Source organism: Primulina tabacum, chromosome 1 (genome assembly GCF_025594145.1).
Source record: "Primulina tabacum isolate GXHZ01 chromosome 1, ASM2559414v2, whole genome shotgun sequence".
Lineage (NCBI taxonomy): Eukaryota > Viridiplantae > Streptophyta > Magnoliopsida > Lamiales > Gesneriaceae > Primulina > Primulina tabacum.
The window spans coordinates 59,267,467-59,288,230 of NC_134550.1; the positions used below are offsets into that span (position 1 = coordinate 59,267,467).

At 36.0% G+C, this 20,764-nt stretch overlaps 3 protein-coding genes, 1 long non-coding RNA gene and 1 pseudogene across 4 annotated transcripts; 4 read left to right on the forward strand and 1 right to left on the reverse strand.

Annotated features, from left to right (window-relative positions):
• Nucleotides 1–1,930: 1,930 nt before the first annotated feature.
• Nucleotides 1,931–5,631, forward strand: LOC142555945 (phospho-2-dehydro-3-deoxyheptonate aldolase 1, chloroplastic-like). Its single transcript, XM_075667119.1, has 5 exons — nucleotides 1,931–2,544; nucleotides 3,248–3,525; nucleotides 3,840–4,116; nucleotides 4,224–4,469; nucleotides 5,250–5,631. The coding sequence occupies exons 1-5, from the start codon at nucleotides 1,996–1,998 to the stop codon at nucleotides 5,505–5,507; spliced, it is 1,608 nt and encodes a 535-aa protein (XP_075523234.1). The 5' UTR covers nucleotides 1,931–1,995; the 3' UTR covers nucleotides 5,508–5,631.
• An 820-nt stretch (nucleotides 5,632–6,451) lies between these two features.
• On the forward strand, nucleotides 6,452–8,724 carry LOC142555957 (14-3-3-like protein B). Its single transcript, XM_075667139.1, has 4 exons — nucleotides 6,452–7,092; nucleotides 7,786–7,908; nucleotides 8,108–8,224; nucleotides 8,475–8,724. Exons 1-4 carry the CDS (start codon nucleotides 6,616–6,618, stop codon nucleotides 8,529–8,531), a joined length of 774 nt encoding a protein of 257 aa, XP_075523254.1. The 5' UTR covers nucleotides 6,452–6,615; the 3' UTR covers nucleotides 8,532–8,724.
• Nucleotides 8,608–9,462, reverse strand: LOC142555961 (uncharacterized). The gene is made up of 2 exons (XR_012822486.1): nucleotides 9,411–9,462; nucleotides 8,608–9,332 (listed from the first exon to the last, which is right to left on the reverse strand). It is a non-coding gene; the product is annotated as an uncharacterized LOC142555961 (long non-coding RNA).
• Nucleotides 9,463–11,573: 2,111 nt separating this feature from the next.
• LOC142515074 (diphthamide biosynthesis protein 4-like) lies at nucleotides 11,574–12,839 on the forward strand (annotated as a pseudogene).
• Nucleotides 12,840–13,574: 735 nt separating this feature from the next.
• LOC142555950 (uncharacterized) lies at nucleotides 13,575–19,263 on the forward strand. Its single transcript, XM_075667126.1, has 7 exons — nucleotides 13,575–13,972; nucleotides 14,753–14,810; nucleotides 17,569–17,649; nucleotides 17,786–17,821; nucleotides 17,980–18,219; nucleotides 18,302–18,443; nucleotides 18,614–19,263. The coding sequence occupies exons 1-7, from the start codon at nucleotides 13,797–13,799 to the stop codon at nucleotides 19,105–19,107; spliced, it is 1,227 nt and encodes a 408-aa protein (XP_075523241.1). The 5' UTR covers nucleotides 13,575–13,796; the 3' UTR covers nucleotides 19,108–19,263.
• The last annotated feature ends 1,501 nt before the right edge of the window (nucleotides 19,264–20,764 follow it).

A 20,764-nucleotide genomic window follows, 5' to 3' on the forward strand; every position in this document is an offset into this window, starting at 1 on the left:
TCGATTTTGAGCTCGAAAATTTAATCAAACCAAGTTCAAGCCTAAAGATATTCGGCTCGTGAGCTCGTAAACATGTTGATAATAGGCTCGCGAGCTCGAGCTCGGCTCATTTAGGTGGCTCGTAAGCTTGAGCTTGATTCATTTGTTGAGTTGACAAATAAAAATATTAGTACTAATGTCAATGGAAGGAATTGAACACAAGACAAATAAAAATATTAGTACTAATGTTATTATGAACTTTGCAGGATACTTGACAAGTTGTTATTGGAGATGAATTTGTAATTTCTGATTTTAATGGATTCTTTGACGTCCTCCCTACTTTCTCACCAGACTTAGCTGAAGTACTAAAGGGGTGAAATTATTTCATTGTTATTTATATGGTGATATCAGTGTATGATGGATATTCTAGATGTATTATTTTGGAATGTTCAATAATATATTGATTTATGTTTTTTTTAGCTCTTATTTGTGTCGTTTTGGTTATTTATGAATGAATTTACATTTTTATGTCTGATTTAAAATTAATTTATAGATATATTTAATTTTTAACCAGCTCGAATCAAGCTCAAACTCAAGCTCAATTCTATGCTTTACGAGCTCGAAAACGAGTCGATCTCAAGCCATGCTTGTTAAAAATGAAAAACAAGCTATTAATGAATCAAGCTCGAGCATGGCTTGATTAACATGTTAAACAAGCTCTTAACGAGCCGAGCTCGAGCTTTTCCCGAGCTTGGTAATTTCAAGACAAACCAAGCTCGAGCTTGATAATAAAAGCTCGAATCGAGCTCGAGCTCAAGCCTCAAACAATCTTAAACGAACTAAGCTCAAGCCTGATACTGTTTGGTTTGGTTTGGATCGTTTACATCCCTAGATAGACCCATTAAAAAAAGTTATTTTTTTTTCAGGTACCTGATTCTCGATCCGGTATCGGTAAAATACCCAAACCCGATGATAATGTTTCCGGATACCCGAATCCGTTATTTTTTTTAAAAAAAAATACCCGACTTTTACTCGATCGGGTCGGATCGAATATCTGATACCCGAGAATAAACGTCCACTCCTACATATAATACACCCCCATGACATATAGCCTAAAGTAATCAACATCTTCAAAAATTGAGCAACAGATTTCAGAGACTGAGTATTTAAAATAAATAATTGTTCCGATTAAGCTACGTAAAAGAAAAACAAAATATTGCTCATGATTTCTTATTCGACAAGAGTTGTTAAGAAGTCTGAGTGACAAATTTAATTTTCGACTTGCCAATATTTTTATCATCTTTTTAATTTTTTTTTTCAAAAAAATTAAAATAAAAGGTTAGGTGGCCGCTGACCAAAGATTGACCATCTTTTTCGTGAAACATGATTCACTTCCAAAATTGCTCTCAACCTACTTTGTAAACTAGCATTTTCCTACCCCTTCTCCCAACTCTTTTCAAATGTCATGGAACATCCAAAGCTACATGTTGCATGGTCGTAATCTTCTATAATTAATACAACATGGATCTATTTAGATTTACAAAATTATTATTTTTTAAATTTAATAAAAAAGGACATAGGATTTTGAATGTTCTAAAATTGTGTTTCGATTGTTAGATTTGAGATAATTCGCTTGAACAAATAAAATTTAAATGAATTTCAAATTGAATTCAGATCAAATTATATAATTTGAATAATAATATTTATGATGAATACTTAACTAAATTCCTTTGTTATTATATCAATCATAATTTTTATGTTTTTTTTCCATATAATTAAAAATATGCAAAAATGTGTATGAGACGGTCTCACGGATCGTATTTTGTGAGATGAATATCTTATTCGGATTATTCATAAAAAAATATTATTTTTTATTGTGAATATCGATAGAAACGGGGACTCGAAGGTGGGCCATGGCACACCAACCCCGATCCATTTGTATAAAATCCCCGTACATTTACTCTTCAGGCACAGCCACCTAATTCTTTAAATCTCCGGCATACCTTCTCACCACCCATGGCACTCACCGCTCAAACCTCTCTCCTTTCCGACAAATCTTCTCTTATTCCGCAGTATCAACCACTTTTCTACACCAATCACTCCTCTCTTACCATCAGATCCACCTCCCTGAAGCCCATCTTGGCCGTCCATGCAGCCGATTCTTCCAATTCCAGGACCGCCCCTGTCGCCCCGGATGCTGCTTCCGTGTCCGGCGCCTCTGCCCCCGCTGCTGCTGTTGAAACGAAGGCGCATTCCAACAAATGGGCATTGGACAGTTGGAAATTGAAAAAGGCATTGCAGCTACCCGAGTACCCGAATGAAGAGGAACTGGAATCGGTTCTCAAGACCCTCGACGCCTTCCCTCCGATTGTGTTCGCGGGTGAGGCACGCAATCTTGAGGAACGCCTCGGTGAGGCGGCCATGGGAAATGCTTTTCTCTTGCAGGGGGGAGACTGCGCCGAGAGTTTCAAGGAGTTCAGTGCCAATAACATCAGAGACACTTTCAGAATCCTTCTGCAAATGGGCGCTGTTTTGATGTTTGGCGGCCAGCTGAATGTCATCAAGGTTAAAATTTATTTTTTTTATTTTCTTTTTACCTGTTTCCATCTTTGCTATGATTTGATGAAAAGAACTGAGTATTGGATTCATGTTGTTTCTTGTGGTTATTTTAACATATACAATATCGATTTGGGTAGTGGGTTTTTGCTAATTTTCACGCTTTAGGTTGATATGATTAAATTTGTTGTTACCCTCTGATGTCTCTTTCGTGGAAAAATAGTTTATTCTTGTGTTTTTTAAACTGCCAAACGGATAATACTTTCGAGTTGCTAGAAACCATTTTTCCTAAATGTCCCAGCTACTTTGGCATTAGTTTTATTTCAATACGCATGTGATTCGAGTATTCAGTGCTCAACAGTAAAATGCAACATATCACAGCTACTACGCCTACCATATTAGCAATTGTATCTCCTAAGATTGCGCTTAGATTGATGCATATAATTTGGAAGGAATTGGTATTGAAATTACCTAACTTGATATTGAATGAATTTGAAATCAACTTGATTTTTTATCCATCCAAGCAAGTCAAGGAAGTGAGATCAATGGATTTGAAATACCTCCTCTCAACTCCACCAGTCCAAGCACAACCTAATAGTTTGACTTTATGAGTGTTGATCAGCATTAATTGCCTACTTTAACACGCCTTTCAATTTGGTTTCCGCCATCGCTGTGTGATGTGATCTTAATGTTTGTTGGTAACGAGGAATAGGTGGGAAGAATGGCGGGCCAGTTTGCGAAGCCTAGATCTGATCCATTTGAGGAGAAGAATGATGTAAAGTTGCCAAGTTACAGAGGAGACAACGTGAATGGAGACGCTTTTGATGCAAAATCGAGAATACCTGACCCGCAAAGGATGATTAGGGCCTACTGTCAATCTGCTGCTACTCTCAATCTGTTGAGGGCTTTTGCAACTGGAGGATACGCTGCAATGCAGAGGGTTACTCAATGGAACTTGGATTTTACAGAGCACAGCGAGCAGGGTGATCGGTATGTTCAATGCCACCTCGAATTTAATTTAACTACCTCTTCTCATTTAGGTCTATATATGAATAGAGGATAATTGATATAGAACGATTTCTTAGACAAAATCATTTTTTAGCCCTTTCATTCGTTAATATATGGAACTTGGGCCTTTTTCCTATACAGAGGAGAAATCGTCCCTTGTTTCAAATTTTTAACTTTTAGTTTCACACTTCTTTTGTTAATTTTTTGGCTACGCCACTACGGGCATCAGGCTGATGTACCAAGTTATCAACTGTTGGACTTTTAATTGTAGGATCATTCTGTTTGTTACAACACAGGTATCGTGAACTAGCCAACCGAGTTGATGAGGCCCTTGGATTCATGCAAGCTGCAGGACTTACGTTGGACCATCCAGTTATGCAAACTACAGAGTTCTGGACATCTCACGAGTGTTTGCTTTTGCCATATGAGCAATCACTTACACGGCTTGATTCTACGTCAGGTCTTTACTATGATTGTTCTGCCCATTTCCTTTGGGTTGGGGAAAGAACGAGACAATTGGATGGAGCTCACCTTGAGTTCCTTAGAGGAATTGCAAATCCCCTCGGTGTCAAGGTGAGAGCTTATAAAGATGTCTCATTCAAAATTTGTATCGAGAATAATTTTAAAAAAATCGCGTGATTATATGATTTTGCTACAAATGGTGTCTTCTATTTTCTCAGGTTAGTGATAAAATGGATCCTAATGAACTTGTCAAGCTCATTGAGATTTTGAATCCGCATAACAAGCCTGGAAGAATTACAATCATCACGAGAATGGGAGCCGAGAACATGAGAGTGAAACTTCCTAATTTGATCAGGGCAGTTCGCAGGGCGGGGCAAATCGTCACTTGGGTATCTGATCCTATGCATGGAAACACTATCAAAGCTCCTTGTGGCTTAAAAACTCGCCCTTTCGACGCCATCAGGGTAAAAGTTCTTTATCATGAATTATATCGTCATTACTACTTCGCATCATGAAATTCCTTCTCACATGCGAATTCAATTACGAGGGATCGGAAAATACATGTTTGTTTTCCCAAAAAACATGCCAAACATGAACTTTTACATGTATCATAGTTGTAACCTTAAAATCGAACAACCTTTTGATACTTCTTATTTAAGCTCGTTAAAATGTTATTTTATTAGCCACGACCCTTAATTTTCAAGTGGGTTGAGAGGAGGTCGAGAGCTTTAATCATGAGTCATGACGAAATATTTGAAATTTAAGAAAGAAAGATACTATAGACAAAGTTGGTAAGAAAAAAGACTTGACTTGTGTTGCCTATGATAACCTACCATGGTTGGTGAGCACACGTTTCTCTTGATTATTACTTTCTTAGCCGCCCGTATGCGTGAATTTTTTATGATAATGTGATGCAATTCCACATGTCTTATTTCATGTATTATCAAAGTAGACAACTCGTGTTCTTGACAATTTAAATTTCAAATTTCATACTGGATATATCGATTATGCCAATGATAGCGGTGTGAGCAATATTATTTTTGTGAGTTATGTCGATTTAGTTAATTAAGTTCCTTTTAGAAAATTGTTGTGATTAACCAATTAACTTAGTAGTCGCGAAGTTGGTTTCAAAAACTCTAATTCTGGTTTCAAATCATGCTAGACAGTAAGAAAAAGAGGAACTCTCATAATATATCCTTAAATAACATATGTATCATGTTCTTATATGCATCTTATTACCTCAGGCGGAACTGAGAGCTTTCTTTGATGTGCACGAGCAAGAGGGAAGTAACCCTGGAGGCGTTCATTTGGAGATGACGGGCCAAAACGTCACAGAATGCATAGGTGGATCACGAACGGTGACGTTTGATGATTTGAGCTCTCGCTACCACACTCATTGTGATCCAAGGCTCAACGCCTCTCAATCTCTCGAGCTCGCTTTTATCATCGCGGAGCGGCTTAGAAAGCGGAGACTGAGTTCTCAACGCTCACTAGTTAATTAAAACTCGGGTGTTCCTTTTCTTCAAAAACCAAGTTGTTCTGAAAGTTTGTTTCAATTATGCTTTGTACCGTATGTGTATACTAAAAGAGTGGAGAGAGAATAAATAATAGCAATCACTTCATTTATCTTGGATCATTTATCTTTGCATGTTCGCGATGTGACGATGAATGATACAATATATTTGGATAGGATAATGATGTATATGACACTGATCTTTGTATAATTTGAGTTGTATTAGATAAATAAAAAATGAATAATCAATCAATGTTGTATCTTTTTCTTTGTCAAATCTCAAATATAGTTGGTTCAAAGTTAAGGGAGAGTATGAAAACACAACTAAACTCACCAGATTGGAATATTATTTATGAAACAAGAACTGTCATATGAACTGGCTCTCTCCATTTCCGGGAAAAGAGATCAAACCATTCGAATTTTAAGATCATTTAAAAATTCATGATGAATTCGGATTGTTAAACTAACTTGATTTAACAGTTTGTTTGATTGACCCAAAGTTTCATATGTACTTACTTGAAATTAAACATTGTATAGAAAAGTGATATTTTTCATGAATTGAATCGTATTAGATATTTGTCTCGTAAAATTGATCTGTAACGTCATCTTTTAAAATAATTTATGAAAGATATATTATATAATTCGAAATTTTATTTTTAAAATAATTTTTATTATATCAATTTTTAAATTTATAAATGATATTTGAAATCAAATCAAATCAATGACTGATAAATCATATCATATCAAATCAAGTAAAATACTAATTACGTAAGGCAAATGAATGAATTGTCTTGGGAATTTTGTCCATGGCCTCAAATCCATTGGACTATTTCAAAGTCCAGCCTCAGCCGTTGAATATCCACCACTCTCATCGAACGGCCCATGTTGATTTTTAAAATATTAATGGTCATCCCTTGAATATATGCCCTAAATCGACTCCTTGCCTCTGAATTTCAAAACCGCCCCCCCTCGCTGCATCCCTCCACTCACTCTTATCTACAGAAAAAAAAATTTCCTTTGAATCGCACAGATCTTGCTTCCTCACCCTCCAGCATTTCCTTTTCTTCCCAGGAGAGAAACCCGAATTCAGAATCACCATGTCGGCGCGTGAGGAGAACGTTTACATGGCGAAGCTGGCCGAGCAGGCCGAGCGCTACGAGGAAATGGTGGAGTTCATGGAGAAAGTGTCGATGTCTCTGCCTGAGAATGAGGATCTGACGGTTGAAGAGCGGAATCTGCTGTCAGTTGCCTATAAGAACGTGATCGGAGCTCGCCGCGCGTCTTGGAGGATTATTTCCTCCATAGAGCAGAAGGAGGAATCGAGAGGAAATGAGGGCCATGTTACCACGATTAAGGGCTACAGATCCAAGATCGAGACCGAGCTCTCCAATATCTGTGATGGGATTCTGAAGCTGCTGGACTCGAGTCTCATTCCCTCTGCGTCCGCCGCCGATTCTAAGGTTTTCTATCTCAAGATGAAAGGGGATTACCATAGATATTTGGCTGAATTCAAAACCGGTGCGGAAAGAAAAGAAGCTGCTGAAAGCACACTCACTGCCTACAAGGCTGCTCAGGTTTGACTTCTTTTTTTCTTTTCTCATTTGTATCCATTAATATTAATCGGTACCAATTTAATGAATTCTCACTCTTGAAATCCATTCAAGCTTTAATTTGGATTCTCAGAAACATGTGTTTGTTCTTATATTATCATTGCAAGGATACGCTTTAGGGCTGCTTTTAGTCTTCAATAGTTATTTGAACATAGTTTGCTATCTTGCATCAGGTAATTTATTTATAATTTATTCTATTTACCACAAAGCAATTGGCAAAGAAAACTAGAATATATTTTCAATTTCTTTAAAAATTCAGCCTTTTTGTTTCTGTCCTGCTTGCATATTTAGAAAGCAACATTGTTAGCTACTGCTCACAATTTGATCTTTTGAGTTAGCGATCAAGCAAAATATGGCAATCATATCTTAAGAAACTCGTTAATTGAATCATGATAAAAAAATTGGTGGATATCTGGAAACTGCAATCGCAAATTGTGTATTTTTTTAAAAAAAAATTTAGACTTTTAATTTCCGTGTCTACCTGAATAAAAAATTTCCATCAAAACACAGCAATTGGTTCATCAAATTGTTGTTGGAAACATTTGGTTGCGGCTAATATGTCTATTCTGCTGATCTCTACACCATATATCACACGCCAGATCTTAAAAAATTCAGATGATTCTTCTGAAATAATCTCAACCTTTTACGCTTTTGCAGGACATTGCTAACGCAGAACTTGCTTCGACACACCCAATCCGACTTGGACTGGCTTTGAACTTCTCTGTTTTCTATTATGAGATTTTAAACTCTCCTGATCGTGCTTGTAATCTGGCGAAACAGGTAAAAGTGTTAACATATGTGAGCTGAGTTCTAGTTCTCATTTTCACTCCACTTTCATCCAACAAAATTCCAAATAAAGTCTACCTCAATCTGGTAAAATCGATACCTGGTTTTCGGATGCTTAAGCTCAATCTCATCAGGTATTACTTTTTAAACACTTGAAGATGTAAGTTGTATGATTCCTTTTCTTTATCAACAGGCCTTCGATGAAGCTATAGCTGAGTTGGACACCCTCGGCGAGGAGTCCTACAAAGATAGCACATTGATTATGCAACTTCTTCGTGACAACCTCACTCTGTGGACCTCCGACATGCAGGTATTCCTTTCTCCGCAGCTCTATTGTATATTTTATTAGGAGACAATTAAAAGCTCGGTTGTGGTTTCACCAAACAAAACAATGTAAGATCGAATTTGGTAAAAAAATAAATTGTAGAAGATGCTCAATCTCAAATAATAATTTACTCTTGTTGTAGACCTCGTGAATTTGCTTGCTTCATTTGTCACCAGCTGCAGTTATATTGATTAACTAATTGAAAGTATTTATTGTGTTTTGTCTTCTGCTGAAGGATGACGGGGCTGATGATATCAAAGAAGCCAGCAAACCTGATGATGCACCACAGTGAGGATAGTCGCCTAAACAGTCATTTCTTCTCCATTGTGTTTTTTATTTGGTGAAGTTTCTTTGTTATTTTCTCCCCCTTGTTTTAGGACCTCCCATATTTGAGTTACTCTATGGATCGATTCGTTTTAAATACAACGCGAACGCTCGTGTGTGCTACCTTAATTTAAATATATATATGGTGTTTTTAATGACAAGTTGAATGTTTTGTCCAATCGATAGGCAAAAATATATGTAAATTCCGTTTCATTTTTATGTGTTATATTTAATGAGATTTATATCATTAAATCTTTCTTTGAAAAAGTAATATTACTCTTGATTTCTGTTTGCTCTCACTTGAGTTAATGGATTATACAGTAATATAAAATTTAAAAAATTACTGCTTTAGGTTATTACAATAACATCCTCAGTACTTGTAGGATTCTTAAAACAATTAAAATGGAAAATATATAGATTTTAACTGTTGTAATCATCCTACAACGATAGATCCTACGTTACCTTGTGTGAAGATCACTATAATTGTTTGATTTACGACAACTAATCAACTTCACATTTGTCCCGCAGTCGTATTAAACAATTCACACAAGCGAGATTCTGAACCAAAAATTTTGGAGTTTTCACTGCTACTATTTACCACTAGACCAAAGTCTCATTGACCAATTATTATCCTTTCTTACCCCCACAAAACAGCGGAACTTGTTTCTTTAGATTGATAAAAAAAAACAAAAGAGCGAGTAAGATCAATATCGAAATCATAATGTTACCTAAAGCGAATTGATCCGTTGGGGCCTCCAGATTTTGTTGCCTGCAAACTTGATGAACAAATACATCACTGTTTTGTTTTCATAATCTTCAGCGGACAATACAGAAGACTATTCCTAACCTTGTCATAAGTCACAGTGTCATTGAGTGCCAGAATTAAAACTGATGACAAAGATCTGGGTTCACCTACATGGACCAAATTAAAAATGTAATTCATTTAATTTCCAGTGAAAGAAAAGAAAAAGATCAAAGTATTGTGAGACTAAGATATACCTTCAGTGCAATAGAAAGAGTTGCTTTGATCTTTGCTCAAAAATAGACAAATGCACTAATTTTACGCCCAAAAGGGACAAATCTGTATCATATCATTAACGAATGGAAGTTCTCATAAAGCTCACATTGAAATTCAGCGCGTTGTCCACGCTGGATCAAATCAGCAGCATTAGCCACTTCATTGAAAGAACTGGACTTCCTATCAAGTCCTGAGAAAGTCGATCGGCAGAACATTCTGCCACTTGCATTTGTTCAAAATGGCCAAAGCTGGCCAATATCTTGGTGAAGTAAGATCAGAAGCCTACCATATTTAAGTTTTCATTTATGTGTGAATGAAGATTGTTTGTCAGTCCATGTGTGTGTATGTGCGTGTTTTTGGTTGGAATCACGTAGTATGGAGTTTTGAAAATGATTTCCTCTGTCCTAAGTCGATAATACACCTGTATAACTTGATTGTTAGGTATTTAATCAATCATCAAGAGATATACGTGTTGTATGGGGTATTCAAATATGAGGGAAAACAAGAAGAAAACAATGAAAATGGCTTTGTAGAGGGAAGTGTTGAACACTTTGTCCTTAAGAAGAATTTGCCCTCACAATGTGCTAGAGTTTGTGGCAATCTTCTCCCAAGATACAACTACAACACTTGAATAATGAGCACTCAAATATTCAAGTTCTTTCACAAAGAAATGAAGGAACTCTCTCTTTAAGAAGAAGGAAGAAGACAATATGCATATGATGTTATGTGTGTTTGATTTTAAATAATCATGCATTTAATGTTTTTCAAATGAAAAGACATGATCTTTAATTCATAGGGGGTGTCTCTTGGCTATTGTAACTGATCACAATCATCAAACAATGCCAAAGGAATTGAAAAACCATCAGAAAATTCGAAAAAATCCGAAGGGACGCGTCTGTGCGCGCAGGGGCACACGCCCCCTCGCATGCTGCCGAGAGCACTCGGCAGGCGCGCGCATGTGCGCGCCAGACACTGTCAGGCGCGCGCACCCGCGCGCCGGCCCTCGCGCAGGTGCGCGCAGACCCGCGCACGGGTGCGCGCCGGCCCTCGCGCAGGTGCGCGCAGACCCGCGCACGGGTGCGCGCCGGCTACTGTCCATGCCGAGTTTTTTTTTTTTTTTTTTTTTTTTTCGATTTTCGTCCCTTACATGTTCCGACTACTCGTTTTAAGTTCGTTCAACATTTGATGAACTTGTTGCGAGTTTATTTCAGAACCACTGAACTTAATATTCGTTCATTAAGCTTCGTTTCGAATTTTTCCAATCAAATACATTGATTTATTTGCTTAATTTTCATTCATTAAGCATCAAATTTTCCAACAATACGTTCATTGAAGGATCGACAATCCAAAAGACTAACTTTTAGACGGGAGAGCAATTCAAACTTATTGCTTACTCCATTTTTGTTAAACCGATGGAGATTATATGATTGCAATCCCTTTGAGAAGCAGCTCATGGCAGCTTGCTCTAGATAAATTTCAACGGCCTTTCAATATGCAATGCGTGTATCTTAATTCAATCTATAACATGAATACAACCCACACAATTGACACTGTTCTGCCAGTGGCTATTCGCACAATCACCCCAACTTTTGGGTCTATTCTGAATAATAACATCAATGTTAAGTCACTAGTTAAACCAGAGAGCCCAAATCCAAGACTAGGCATTAGGAAGTAGATCATCCCCAACTTACAGGCCACTCCACAATTTCTATATAGCCAGTGTGGGATCAAAACAATCTTATAATCTTGGTTCAAATCCCAGCCTTTGACGTTGTATGATCCTCCATCACAAGGATTTTTGTTCTCTGCTACAAAAGACGCACTAAAAAAAGCCATCAATTTCATTTTCCAAAATATCAGACAGCAACTTGTTATTTCTACAATGTCATGACCACGATTACAGCAATTCAACACAAAAATCAAATATACATTACACATGAATCATGACGACTAATAATGTAAACTAGAGCTTCAAGAATTGCTAAATAGTAAATGCGGAGGAAGCAAAAACCTGACCATTCCAACGGTAACTCCAAAACAATTATAATGTGGCGTCGCGAGGAACTATACTTATTTTCGGGATCAGCTTCCACTTTGCAACTTATTGCTCGCTGAAAATTCCCATAAAAACAAAAAACCCTGACACGCAATTCTTCCGGAAACATCCTCTACCACGGAGACCGTTTCACATGGATTAAAAGCTCATCTACGACGTTGCATCGAGGTGATATTGAATTGTTTCTCACGAGTTGTGATTCTGCATCCATTTTCTTTGTTAATTAATGTGTATAGGTGGATCGTTCTTTCAATACTGAATCTTTTTATCTTCCTCTCTGGCATCCCTGTTTTATAACTAGGATCATCATATTGGTGGATATTCCTAATTGATTTTCTTTGTTCTCATACAGTGAATTTTTGGATGTCATCCCTGGTCAGTCACGGTACTTGGAACCAAGTTCAGCCTGAAAACCCATTATGAAACTATGGGTGTGAAGGAAGATGCCAGCCATGAAGAAATCCGTAAAACTTATTGAATGACCATTCTCAACTGTCATCCTGATAAACACCTGCAAATGACCTCAGAAACATCTAATCACAAACATGGATCCGGAAGTGAGTTTTTGGAGGTGCATAAAGCATTGGAGATCCTCAGTGATCCAAGATCTCGTGCATTTATGTCGATGAACTGCAAATACTGAGACATAATTCTGCTCCAGCTTGATGATCTCAGGTTACAGGACATGACTTTTGAAGATGCTGGTGATAGTTTTGAATTTTCCTACCATTGCAGGTGCGGTGATTGCTTCTTGGTCGATTCTTTGGAGCTGGAAGAAATGGGATATACATTTTTGAGGAATGATAGTAAAATATCCTTACAGACACCAGGATCTTTACGAGCATCAATTATTCTTCCATGTGGATCTTGCTCTACTAAAGTCGAGTTTTACATTGATGCAGAGGTAACATTCCAATTTTTGTTGAATAATTTGATTTTTTATTTCAATCATCTGTGATTTCATTGTTGTGTAATTTATAAGAAGCTCCTTAATCCCCTTGGGAAGATGAAGAACAATTCTGTTTCCGTGTGGATCGAAGAGAAAATGGATTCCCTAGCACATATATGTTTTTAATCCCAAAAAAAATAAAAAATTCTTTATATTCAATTGCTATTCAAATCTTGTTAAATATTAATTACTTAATTTCGATACAACAATGTCCTCATGGGGTAATTTTGTTTGTGATTTAACCCGACGAAACTTTTCCAATACAATGACATATCTGTCATACAGCATTGGCTAGCCCATTGAATTCGATAGTTGCCTTGCCCAACAGCGTGCGACTTTAAATTAATCGATGTTAAAGTTATCTATCTAATAATATCTTAAAATTCATGAAAATCACTCGAACGTACGTGTTTTGTTTGTGATGGGGTAGCATCCCGTCAGAAATAATCCTACTGTTTTATATATATATGCTGATGTTTTCCCTTGAAGCTATATTTTTATTGTGCAAGAACATAGATAAAATCGAAAATGTGATGTAGTCATTTCGCGCATCCACCAATCATTTAATTTCATGGATTCATCAGTTAAGAACATCCACCAAACAGATGTCAGTGAGACAACGATTGATAGCTTCAATTGAAGCCATGTTTACCATTGAACAATTTCATCCCCAGTTTTTTGGTAAAAACCCAAAAAATTAATATTTGATAATTTTAAGGCATGAGATTCAAAGTTTAAATTGGGAGAAAGTGGGATATACTCCAAATTCCATTTTTTTCCAGATTCTTCATTATTTAAAAGTCGCCACTATTTTTATCTGATTTTGTTGTCTAAATAAATGTCATATCCCTGGATGAAGTATCTAAGCCAAAATCTCTAAATTGAAGGTTATCCGTACACGGAAATATCCTCGTATCAGTGTAAAATATTAAAAAAAAAAAAAATTAAAATTTGTTTGACCCGATTGTCTGAAAGGCTATAAGGGAATCGCGGTGAGCTTAAAATAAAGTAAATACATCCCAGTCCCACAACCATTACATTAATCATATAAAAATTTCAAGTTAACATGCTCTTTTTTTCCTTCAATCTCCTATATAAAGCTACATCCGGGAATCTGCTCTCGTGATTCGCTTGTGATTTTTAGAAATATTGGCCAATTTTCTTGGAATTCTTGTTTGTTTCTTCGGAGTAAAGGTCGAAGATTTGCAATATGTGGGGATTTGGAGGAAGGCATTACTGGGGAAGAAAGGAGAGGGGAAAAGTGGAAGGAATAGTCGTGGTGTTTGCGTGGATGTCGAGTCAAGACAATCACTTGAAGAATTATGTCGATCTCTACTCTTCTATTGGATGGAATTCCCTAGTTTGCCACTCCCAATTCCTCAATCTGTAAGCTGGGAAAATATAATTTTTTTTTGCCATTGCGGCGCCGTGGTTCTGATTACAGCTTGCTTTTATTAGTGTTGAGTTTGATCCGGTTTGAAAAAAGATTTGATCGTATTTGTGTTTTCTTTAGTTTTGTTCGTTCGATGAAGTTTGAATGTTTTGATTTGGCTTCGGGTTGAATTTTAGTCTTTTTACTATTACGTGTTTGTGTGATTGATGGGTTTTTGGTTTGGGTGTATTAGTATATGGGATCTAGTATACATGCCTTTATTCGAATTTAATTCTTGCATCCAAATATTAGTGTATAAGTAGTTTGGGTTGATAGGATACTCGAATCCATTTACTTTAACTTTGCTAGGTGAATAATATGGGATGATGTGGTGGGTGCTTTAGAATTAAGTTTGAAAAGATTCTCGTTGACACAGTTTTGAAATCTCGTTTTGAGGAATCATTTTATTGCAATGGAATTTCTCCCCCGAGTCTTTTTCGATATGTTTGTCATCAAGACTTCAAATAATTGTCTCCTGAGAGTGCTTTTTTAACAATGGAAAGTCAGTAAAGAATGCTCCATGGATGAATGTTCCTAACGTTCAGTTTACTGTGTTTTTAATTCGATAGAATTATGCTTATCTCGATATCTTATCTTGCTTACTTGTCTGATGAATAGGAATCTAGTTGCTGCTGTGTATTTACTCTCGGTTGTATAAACTATCAGAATCCTTTCCATGGTTACATGCTTTACTGATATTCGAACGTCAATATCTGTGTCTTGTTTATTTGCAGATTCTTTCCAGATAAAGCTGAGTCATTTGCTCTAGAAATTGTCAGCGAGCTTGTTCAGGTGAGTCATATGAAATTGACCTACTGTCTCCGCATTTTACTTTTAAAAATATACATAATCTGAAAGGTGTTTATCTATATAAAACATAACGAACATATATTTATTAACAGTCATTTTGATTGTTCCAGACTTTGTGACCATAACACGTTCCTTCTTTGAGAATGGAGAAAGCAAATTAGGATCAAATAAAAAACCAGAGATGTGGCACCCAACTCGGGACTTAGCCCTCGAAGAATGCCACAATCTCTAATAACATCTCGTGTGGAAATTTTGTCTCCTTTGAAGTATTGCAGGCAGTTAAAAAAAAAAACTTCTAAACTTTATTAGCGGAAACGAATCTTACAAATACTAGTAAATTACAATAGACTTTTATAAGATCAGAATAAAACAGAAGATACAAAAAAATGACAAGGATTTATTATAAATATTCCAGAAAACAACTGACAGATCATTCACTGACATTTCCTTCTTTATCCAATTCCTGGATAACTGGCTCTGGAAATTACAATAGATAATCATTAAGGACTTAGTGAGAATTAAATAATGATAAATATGATGTTAAATTTAACAGAATGATATGATAGATAATATGGTCGGCATCCGTTTATATGAGTGCATGAAAAAAATATGGTTAGTAAAGAATAACGAGCCAAGTGAACTAATATATTCGGACCAAGGTCACGTTGTTTAATGGACTCAATCTCCAGACCAAAGTCTGTTGTCCAGAACTCTGTCTCGGTCGATTACTTTATCATTCAATTAAAACCTCAATTGGTGAAAGCTTGATAAGAATCACACTTAGTGTGATGATATTACAATGAGAACATTTCATTGAAGCATTCAATAAAATTATTACGGAATAACAATAATGAGTAAATTAAGTAGAGTAAATTAATAAATATGATGCGATCAAGTTGATAGATTTTATCAGTAAGAAGGATATCGGCATGATTGAGGATTCAATATGATAAAAGTAGTGGCCATCGAAGTAGTGCATATTTTTATGCATCAACGAGATTAAGAGATACCATAATTATGCACAGGCACAAGAAATCAATAGAACATGACGAATATCATTTAAGAATATATTACATCATAATTTCCAGACCAAATGCCAAGACTATAGGAAAAACGGCAAAAATTTCTCACCTTAGTGACTTACTATAGATGAGTGTGATAATCCAAAGTTCAAGCCAATTCTATTGACCAAGGTGATTATCATTAGTATAGTATAACACTTTCTAATTCATTTTAATATAGACTATCCCTAAAATTTACCAAAATAATGAGTATTAGCCCATAACTTTATAAACTTTATTTGGTGTCTTAAAATACTATAGTGATAATGGACTCGTCTTATGTCTTAATAAGTGTATATACTTTAAATATTCATAATAATAGCAAATTATCATAAAAATAAATATAAAAAATATTATTCCGAAAGTAACATAATTTTTTTTATATCGAATATATAACTCACAAAATTATAGTAAATAACTCGTATGTCCAAAAATTATAAAACTTCATAGTTACTTCCATTGATATAATTTTGAAGTATTGAAGGCTAGAAACATGTATAAAATGGTTAAGATGATCATATAAGTATCAAATCATATCCGAAAATTATAGTATTAGCATTTAAAAAATTTACAGTAAATGAAATACTCATACAAAATTCACGAAACTTGAACAATAGCCTAGAATAACATAGAACAAGGTTTGAAAATAAAAATTTTGTTTTTCACCGGCGTCTATCCGACACTCGCGTCCCAGGTTTTTCTAGCATATGCAAAAAAGGATTTCCCACAATTTTTGTATTATTAGTTTTCTCAAATTCGCAGTCAAATCGTGCCAGAAACGAAATAACTAGTAAAACTCATACCCCTACTTTGATTGTCGGAAAACACTATTTCCGATGTCGATTCCGAGAAACCACTGACATAAGTGAGAAATATGACGTATAATGAACAACTTTCATGCTCAGACTAAGGTATAATATAGTCAAAATAAGTATGTAAAATGAGAATGAAAACAGTACCTCAAAAATGAGTTTTCTGGCATTATTTCCTTCCCGGGAAGTGGTGGTTTATGAATTTTAACGAAAAATCGGCTGATGATTTTTCGGCACCTCATTTTTTGATAGCTTTCTGGCTAAATAGAGAGTATTGTGGAGTTTTTTTAGAATGTTTGGAGGAGTTTGAGATGCATAAAAGATTTTTTTCCCTCTTTTCAACTTTTTTTAAAGCTCCATTCTCTCACCATTCTTTCCTATTCTTGACCAGCCTCTTAAGCTCGAAAATTAGGCTATGAAACTGTTGAAATTCTTCAGATGAATGGTCTCATTTTATAGGCAAGAACCAAGCCTTTCCTCCGATCCATGTTGGACAAGTTCCGATCATCGGTTTGGCAAGGAAAGAGGTGGTATGTTAGTTAAGTAAGTATGATGATGACAATATTACATCCCTATCTATGTATGTATGCATGTGTGTGGGTATATATATATTTGTTTGCTATGTGTTTATATATTTGACTTGCTTATTTCAATTTTATTTTATTTTGCACTATATAATAATTAATAAATTTAAGTAATGAAATGCAAAATATTATATATGTATATACCTTAATGATGGGGTATTACAAGAGAAAACATGCAAAGGGAACAAAAATGCTATTTGGTTATAACCAAATTGCAAAGACGTTGTGATGTCTTTTTCAAATGCCTCTGTTCACAGACATCCTTTGTATTTTCTGTATGCAGGAGCTAAAAATACAGCCATGCCCAGTTGTCTTTGCATCTTTTTCCTGTGGGCCAAAAGCTTGCATGTATAAGGTTCTCCGTGTAAGTGCCATTTTTTAAAATTAAAATATAAGTATTTGTTTTATCTATCTGTTTATTGGTTGTTGTTTGTAACTTTTCTCCGCCAACTATAGCAAATAGCTAAAATCGAGATTTTACTATGTCCATGTGGTTGCAGATAATCGAAAACAAGTGTGACATTGAAGTTAATATGGTATACTTTCTTCTGCATATCTTGATGCTTTTTATCCCTGTATCCATCTGTTATTTTGCTCAAGGAGTTTTTACATTGTTGCCGTAGTGCAAATCCTGGTTCTACTAGAATCTTAGGAAAAAAATTCGTCGAACTGACAGTTGTATTTCTTTGTGAAGCATGACTTCCGGCTTGTTAAAGACTGTCTTTGTGGAAATATTTTTGATTCCACTCCAGTGGATTTTACCAGCGACTTGGGCACTCGATTTTTTCTCCATCCAAGTGTGCTTAAAATGTCGCGTCCTCCCCGAATGGTGACATGGATTTGCAATGGCATCTCTTCCAGTCTAGATGCAGTCTTTCTTAGCAGATTTGAATCACAACGTGCCGAGTACTGGCAAACACTGTACTCCACAGTTGTAAGAATCTATCGTATTTAATTGAAAGCTACTTCTTTAGCTATTAGTTCGTCATTCACTCTTATTGTCATCTTGTCATCAGAGCATGGGTGCCCCATATCTCATATTGTGCTCGGAAGATGATGATCTTGCTCCTTTTCAAATAATTTTCAATTTTGCTACGAGGCTTAAAGACCTTGGTGCTGACGTTAAAATGGTCAAGTGGGACAGTTCATCTCATGTTGGTATGTTTCTGGATTTCATGTTTCAGTCCCTTTATTTTCGTTACCTTGGTTTGTGCTCATATTAAGTAATGAAGCGTTCACCTATCTAACGATTGCGCAAATCTAAAATTTTTTATTTGACAATTTGAAGAACTGTGAGTTTTCTAATTGAGTCACTATATCTTACGCAGGCCATTTTCGAAATTATCCTGTAGAATACATGGCGGCTGTGACAGAGCTTCTTGGAAAAGCTGTTACATTATACTCTCAAAGAATACGAGAACTGGAAGGAGAGAAAGTGGGCTTAGAAGGAACCGATACAGAGATTTCGGATCCATTTCACAACTTCAGAAAAGCAGCTTCAAGATCAAATCAGAGCTTTGACAGAATAACCCTGGACTTAAACAACCAATTCGTTGTGCCCGGGTCTGTAGAGTATCATGAGGATAGGGGCGTTGGTTCGGTGCAAGACGAACGTAAGGAAAGTTATATTCCTCTATCAAGCCCACCGAAAATCGGTGTCCATGGGATTCTTGGTCAATTCCTGTTCGATGTCTGTGTCCCAAAAAATGTGGAGAACTGGGATATAGGATCATCACACACATTGAGAAGGGAGCCTTTTACGTCTGGTCGGAGGCATTCGGCTTTCAACCCTATGAAATGCTTACGACGCTCAAGATTATGAATTTCTGGTTGAAGTATTTGTCCATTTTATCGCCTATGGATACTTTTAAGTATGATAACTTTTATCCAAACAAATACGGATGCAATAAACTCTGTAAATTATTATGATGTTAGATGAAAGATCACTATATTGGAATAAATTTGAACGTTCAACTTCCACTATTACCCTTTTTTTCTGTTGCATCGATTTTCCTTCTGTGGGGACCCGGGCTCTAACTCAATTTTTTTCGGGATCAGTCGGATCATTGTTCAAAAATACGCGTCTAAATTTTGCTTTTAACATTAAATCAAATGTTTATAATTCAGGCACAAGATAATTCTATATTCATTTCATTACAACAACCATAATATACATGCTTCGTTTTATTCATATTCTACAAATCAGTAATTAAATACAGTGCATATCAAAAGTATAACTACTAGTTCGTCTGCTACGCCCGTGATCACCACGCTATGTCCATCTCTCATCTCTGTCGCGACCCTGATCCTGCCCCACCTGTTGTTATGCACACATACAGACATAACAACAGCCGAAAACTCCGGTGAGAACAAATCCCAGTATAAAACATGTATATATGCTGATACGAAATCATAAATCATGCATGAAAGCAATAACAATGGCTCCATAGTCTATGAAACCGATCTATCTAAACATGCAACCCAAATCAAATCATGTCTTGACTCGAATCGACTCTACTCTAGGGATCCCAGTATGAATAAGACGTCACTGTCTGTCACCTACCCTCCCAATCGGGGTAACTGTACGTCTTATTCCTAGACTTCGGTCAAGTCTGTATCGAATGTCTACAATCGGAGTGAATCTGATCCGAAGCGTCGATACCACCGAACATCTAGTTTGGCAAGTCTGCCAATAACTCTCCTATCTCAAAGGCTTGAATATAAATCTATAAACAAGACATCATCATATCAAGAGATTTGAATATAAATCTATAAATAAATCGTAATCATATCAAAAGATAAACAATAATTCTAGTATGTGAGTTTGTTGAGAAACTCAAATTGAATCTCATTTGAGTTGTGTCTTCCCCAAACAAAACATGCATTATACATTTCGTCGCACAATCTCTGTCGCTATCGAAATCTCGCTGTCAAAGTTGCCAATACAAATCTGAAATGGCATCATCAATGTACATTCTATCAAGCTCTAGTATACCTCAATACACATGAGATTCAATATTTCATTTCAATGCAATTTCGACGGCATAACGGCGGATTCTCGATATACCGATCAACTCATATAACAGAAATCAATAACCATAATCCAAAATCTTCATGAATCACATGTACTATTCTGAAATCTCCACCATCTCAATTCCATACATGCTGGAAATTCATAACAATCACATATAGTATTATTCCTTCTATCTCTTTTTCCACTATATGTTCACAACAATCATAAGAACGCAAAATAGAAACCAAATCTGATTTCCTTTAACAGCTCAACTTCAAAACATGCTGAACTTAATAAAACATATACCCTTTTGAAGCCCTTGATGCAAGGAACAAGAATCTATACTTGGAATGAAGTTTGGATGTGTAATTCTTTCAAAATCATAACTTTGAAGCATAAGGAATTGAAGTTTCTCCCCACTCTCTTTCGTTTCTCAGCTGATGGAAGTGGAGAGAAATGAATCAGC